Raw genomic sequence first — 6,406 nt, forward strand, 5'->3', positions numbered from 1 at the left:
CCAAACCATATCCAACACCCAAATAAATGTAATAAGCATCAAAGAGGGAGACAGGGAGAGGGAGGAAGGTAAAAGCCAAGTGGAGGAAGAAGGGAAGAAGAGAAGGGGGGGAAGCATCAATTAAATATCTCCATCGGTTTTGGGGGGAAACAAAAAAATTCTGGGAATGCAGGAAAAAGGGTGGGGGGAGAAAAGGTTTGTGGGTTTGTGGTTTTTTTGTTGTTTGTTTGGTTTTTTAATCAAATTGACTCTCTGGCCATTAAATTTAAAAAGAAAAAGGGATTTATTGGCTTTTATTTTTACCTTTCTAATGCTTTTTTCTTTGTCTTTTTTTCCCGTTTTTTTCTTTTAATTTTTCTTCTTTTCCTTTTTTATTTCTATTTTTCTTCTTTTCTTTTTCGTATTTTTTCTTCCCCCCCCCCTTTTAGTAATTTTGTATTCATTCCCTTAATTATTAAATTTTAAATTCATTTTCTGCATTTTTTTTAAGGGTATTTTTCTCCTCCTCCCCTTCCTTTGCCCCCTTCCCACGCGTGGCTCCATTGGTAAACAAACTGGCGGGAGGGGAGCGGGGCTCTATCAAGGGGTAGGTTGGGGGTGCCCAGCCTTTGTTCAACGCGAAGGTCCCGGCCCGGTGCTGGCAGATGTCGCTGTTGCTCCACGGTGCCGCTCCCGGTCCCGACAACTTGACCCCCGGTGACGTCGTCACCGTCTGAATCATCAAGGCCATTTTCAATCCTCATTGGCCTGGGCATCACGTGGGGGGGTGGAGGGGGGGAGAGCGATGCGTGGATAATTATGGTAGCTTGATATTTTTTCCCCCTAAAAAAAAGATGTCAGCCCCTGGCTGGAGTATTCCTCCTTAAAAACCCTCTCTGAAAATGTCATGTCCCAACAATGTGACTTCCAACTCGTTTTTGATGGACTCGTTGGCCGGTACCTGTAGAGGGGAGAATTATTCCTCCAGCCAAGGGATGTACATGCAGCCTGGGAGCGATTTCAGCTGCGGAGTCATGAGGAACTGTGGAATTATCCCGTCTCTTTCCAAAAGGGACGAGGTGAATAGCGCTACCTTGTCTCTCAGCACCTATCCATCCTACCTTTCTCAGCTAGACACTTGGTGTGACCCCAAAAATACGTACAGGATCGAGCAACCTGTTGCAAGACAGCTCCCATCTTGCTCCTTCCCAACCAATGTCAAAGAAGAGAATGTTTGCTGTATGTATAACGCTGACAAAAGGGCAAAAAATGCCACAGAGACAGCCCTCTACCCCAACCAAATGCCTGAGCCTTGCCTAAATGACCATGAAGTCCCCGTTCCTAGCTACTACCGAGCAAGCCAAGGTTACCCCTCCATGGAGAAGACGTCAAACTGCAGCAATCCAAATGAGTTTGAGGCAAGTTTTGAATCCAGGGCGAGCCTGAACCCAAGGAATGAGCATCTGGAACCAGCACCAGCACCAGCACCACCTCCTCCTCCACCACCACCACCTCCTCCGCCTCCCCCGGTGGCTAAAGTGAGTTTCCCCGAAAACACAAAAGCAGATAATCCTCAGAACACATCCACCAACGAAATTAAAACCGAAAAAAGCGCCCCAGCACCCAAAATAAACCCTTCGGAAGCAGAGAAAGAGCTGCACAAAAACACTGACACCAGCACTGACAATTCTGACAATGAAGCGAAAGGTAAGGGGACTCCTTCATTACCAGCGGCTAATTTCAGTAATTAGTAATCAGACGTGGCTAATAAGAGCAGAAGTAAGGCGAATATGGAGCAAGGCGCTTCTCTGCCAACTTCTCCTCCAGAAATTGGCACCGAAATGTTCTGTCTTGTCGCTGTTTTTTTCTTTGAGGGGGCACGGGGGAGGGAAAAAAAATGATCCTTTTCTTGAAATTGTGGTGGAAATTTATTTGTAAATATATATACAAGAACTGGGGGGCGGAAAAAATAAAGACAAGAAAAAGGAGAGAGGAGATATTGGAGAGCTCCTCCTCTTGCTGGTTACACCGAGAAAATTCGCTGGGCACGAATTTCTGACACCCCCCCAAAAAAAATTAATTTGCCCCTTGCAAGCGTTGCGGTGTCATAAGACGAAGCAGTTTTGGTTGTGAAACAGCAGAGATTTGGGGGTTGGGTTGCTTGGGGTGGGGGATGTTGTTTAGGGTTTTTTTGTGGGTTTATATTGTTGAAGGTGGATGAATCTTGATGGTTCTCCCTCCCCCCCCCCCCACCTCGCTTTTCATATCGCTTTCCACGCAAACGCTTCATTCCCGTGTGCTCAGCGAATTTTGTCGCCTTTGGCTTTGCTCAGCGTTAAAGTGGGGTGGGAAAAAAAAAAAAAACAAACAAACAAACCCAAAACACAACCCCAAGCACGAAGCTGCGCGGGGTCTGGTTTGCAGCGACAAACATCTCAGGCTGGAGTTGGACTCTGAGGCTCATTTCAGGGCTTGAGAGACTCCGAGAAAAAGGGAGAAAAAGAAGGAAGAAAGAAAAAGCTGTTTTGTATTCTTGGTTTTGGTTTTCTTTCCTTTTTTTTTTTTTTTTTTTGTTGCTTGCGAATTGAGGTCTTGTTGGCAGAGGCGAAAAATGTTTTGTGTATGTTGAGCAGATGGTTTAAGTTTGGGATTTTGTGCAACGAGGCTTTCGTGGAGAGCATTTTTATTGTCACTGTAGACGTTGCATATGGCTGGAAATCTCTCTCTGTGTGCGAATCTTCGGTTTATTCCCACCCTGGTTTTGAAGCCAGGTGGGTTCAGGGGCTTCTTGCAGGTCATTAAATGGAGGTGATGTGAAGGAATGGCTTCAGTTTCCCTCAAAAGTTGGTAGAAAGCCTCTCTCAAGGACTCGACAGCGGGTTGCATGCATTGCCTTGTGGTGTGGAGATGAAAATCTCGGCCCTGGGTCCAGCTCTGGGATGTAATTGGGGCTCCAGCAGCATGGCTGGGCTGTATGGTCATGTATGTGCATGTGGGGCTACATGCGTGTGGGTTGCATGTGGACCCCCATGAGCACACACTTCGGGTCTGGGACAACCAGCAAAACCTGTCCTCTGGCGTTTTCCTCCTTCAAAACTGGCCTTTTTGAGAGCAACTCTTCAAAAACTAAAAAAAAAAAAAAAAAGGCAAAATTGATTTCCCTCCCCCCCTTAATTTTAAATTTATTTTTATTGTTTTCCTATTTTCCTTCCTTTTTAGCTATCATTCCGCATCCAAAGGGAAATGGTTTTGTCTGACAGCTGAGCTGCAATTATACCACACACATTCACCCCCCCCAAAAGGAAAAAAAAAGGGAAGAAAAAAAAGGCAAAGTCAAGGTTATCAAAACCCTTCCAAACTTATCTTGCACAAAGCGCCTTCAAGGTCCACGCCAAGAGAGGTTTTGGTGGGAGTTAACCCGAAGGAAAGATCATATCAGGGTGGATTCGTAATTGGGGCGGAAATAAAGAATTAAATCAAGGCGGATAAAAGGTTTCCTTTTGCCTCGGATGTTCAATGTGCAATGGGTGCGTGGGGAAAGAGGTGGTTTCCCCCTCTCCCAGTTTAATTTAATTGCTATTTTTTTTTCCTCCTTTTTTCCAAGGCGTTTCGTGTTGTTTGCAGCATTTGCAAATGGTGGGATCCGATCTTGGGCGGATTTGGGTTTGTTTCTGTTGCTTCTTTCTAAAAATAATTTCTCGCTTCGTTTTTGTTCGTTTCTGTTGAACCTGAGTTTTAATTCGCGCTGAAGGCAAAAGGTTTTTCTCCTGTAATTCAAGAAACTGAGGGCAAAAAAAAAGGTTGTGTTTTTTTTTTTTCCAAAGGGGTGTCCAAGGCTTGGTGACATTCAAGGTTTTCTGCAGACGCCAAAGTAGGTTCATGTCTCACAGCAACATTTTGAAGGTGCCTTTGGCTAAATCCAGGGTGTTTTCCCTTATTCATTTTCCCGGCCGCTGTACCGAGGAGGTTGGTTCCAGTTGCAAGATCCGCTTTGGGATTGGGGGTTTTGGGATATTTTTGGTAGAAATGGTGGCAGGCTGCCGGTGCCAGGATTTTCTCATGACCAAATTCAAAGCCCAAGGATTCGCTGTGTTTATTTATGTACGTGTGAAATACGTTTGCCTCCGCGGAGTGTCTGAGTGCAGATCCTGGAGAGTGAGCAGAGTGTAAATGGGATTAAAATTAACTCCGAATTTACCTAGAGGTGCCCGAGCAGCTCATCAAGGCAAATCCATTTCATTCCCACCCCGGCTCAGTGAAAAAAAATGCACTTTGACTGCAAAAGGCTGCTCGGGGCACCTCCAGAATGAGCGAAAATAGGTTGTTTTCTCCCCAGATCACAAATATTTCACCTTCTGCGATTCATTTCCAAAACCCAAGATAAACGTGTTGGTTTGGGATTTTTTTTGGTGGGTTTTTATGGGGGTGGCAAAGGGTGTCTTGGGGAAGCCCCCTCCCCGAGGGCTCCGAAAATCCCATTGCCGCTGGGGATTATTTTTTAATGAGTGAGATTTAAGTCCCTTCCACCCATTTTAAGTGAAGCCAAAATCATTTCCTATCACCATATTCTCCATTCACCCGCCGCCGTTTTTTTCCGCGGCTGAGAGGTGGAGGTGCGCTCTGCCACCACCGATTTACTCCTAGGCAGCAAATAGCTCCAACCACCGCCTTTTTTATACTCCTAGAAAGAAAACGGTTCCAACCACCCCCCCCTTTTTTTTTTTTTCCCCCTCCTAGGGCAGCAAACACCTCCAACCACCCCCAGTTTTACCTTCTCCAAACCTGCTTTTTAATTTTTTATTTTTTTTTTTTTTTACATTTCATTCCCTAAACCCACAGGAGACCAAATCATCCCTGTTGACTTTATTTTATTTATTTATTTATTATTTTCTACCCAGAGGCGAGTTGCTTTCTCAGTTAAATATTAAATCTCCACGAGAAAACACTTAAATATTAATTTGATTTTTAATTTTTTTTTTCCCCCTGAACATTGCTCTTTGGGGTTTTGTTTGTTTGTTTGTGATTTTTTTTTTTTTTTTTTTTTTTTTTTGAGGGAAGACACGCTCCTTCTGTTGTCTGGTCACGCTTAAAAGGAGCACACTTAAATAAAACAGGAGCTAGAGTGTGATGTGGAAGGAGCAGCAGGCAAATACCTATATATTGATTTTTATTTGAAACTTTTATTTAATTATTTTTTGGCTCATGAAGCTTCGAACTGGGGTAAGTTCTCTTTTGCCGTTCCCCCGGTACTTATGTGACGCTGTTATTTTTAACAGAGGATATAAAGGCAGAAAACACTACAGGAAATTGGCTGACAGCAAAGAGCGGAAGAAAGAAAAGGTGTCCTTACACCAAGCACCAGACGCTGGAGCTGGAGAAGGAATTCTTGTTCAATATGTACTTGACCCGTGAGCGCCGCCTGGAGATTAGTAAAAGCATAAACCTGACAGACAGACAAGTCAAAATCTGGTTTCAGAACCGCAGGATGAAACTCAAGAAAATGAACAGAGAAAACCGAATCCGCGAACTGACTTCCAATTTTAATTTCACTTGAGCGTCCTCCATCCCCTTGCTCAGGGAGGCAGAGGGAAGAGAAAGAGAGGAAGAAGTTAAAACACAAATCCTTGTGCGGTTGGGAGCGGGGGGAGGGGGGGAGGAAGGAGGGTGGGTTTGCTTTATTTTATTTTCATTCTTTTTTTTTTTTTCCCCCAGTATTTTTTTTTTCCATAATTTCCTTCCCCCCTCCCATTTTTCTGGGTATAAAAAGCGAACGCCAAAAGGGATGGACTTGGAGTGAGGATCTGGGTTGGTAGGGAGAAGCCGCAGCAGTTTGAGCATGAGGATAGATATTGCATCCGTGTTTCTATGTAAAATAAAAGATGAGGAGGTGGTTGGTGTGTGTGGGGAGAGGGGAAAAAAACAAAAACAAAAACAAAACAACCCTAACCCAACCAATCCACCTTTTGAAATGTTTAAGTTATTTCCGTGCAGCACAAAGCAGAAAAGAAAAAAAAAAAAAAAAAAAAAAAAAAGGACCTTTCTCTATGCATTTTATGTTTAGGATAAATAGATGCGTCCAAAAGTTTGTTTTTTCATATCCTAGTGTAGCTTTGCCTATTGTATAATACACACCAAAAAAACCCAAACAACAAAAAAAAAAAGACAAAAAAAAAAAAAGAGATGGTTTTCATATGTCTGTAAATTCAAGTTGCAGTGGGAACATGCTCACATCCTCTAGTTATGCAGTTTCTGCCCATCAAGTGATGCTCTCCACCATATATTTAAGGAAAAAAAACTAAAAAAATAAAATAATAATAATAATTAAAAAGAAAAAAATGCAGTATGGGTATCTTATGATGAAGAAGGGGGAAAAAAAAGGGGGAAAAAAGCCAAAAAAAATTTAAATCCATTTCTCGTGGCTGTGTTA

General features: G+C 43.3%; 1 protein-coding gene across 1 annotated transcript; it reads left to right on the forward strand.

Moving 5' to 3' along the window:
• Positions 1-875: 875 nt before the first annotated feature.
• On the forward strand, positions 876-5,533 carry HOXC10 (homeobox C10). The gene is made up of 2 exons (XM_054398602.1): positions 876-1,686; positions 5,256-5,533. Exons 1-2 carry the CDS (start codon positions 882-884, stop codon positions 5,531-5,533), a joined length of 1,083 nt encoding a protein of 360 aa, XP_054254577.1. The 5' UTR covers positions 876-881.
• Positions 5,534-6,406: the final 873 nt, after the last annotated feature.

This window comes from Indicator indicator, unplaced genomic scaffold (assembly GCF_027791375.1).
Source record: "Indicator indicator isolate 239-I01 unplaced genomic scaffold, UM_Iind_1.1 iindUn_scaffold_67, whole genome shotgun sequence".
Taxonomy (NCBI): Eukaryota; Metazoa; Chordata; class Aves; order Piciformes; family Indicatoridae; genus Indicator; species Indicator indicator.

Coding starts and splice junctions, on each gene's coding strand:
- HOXC10 (XM_054398602.1), top strand. CDS start 882: ATGTCATGTCCCAACAATGTGACTTCCAACTCGTTTTTGATGGACTCG. Junction 1,687..5,255: donor TTCTGACAATGAAGCGAAAG/GTAAGGGGACTC, acceptor TATTTTTAACAG/AGGATATAAAGGCAGAAAAC.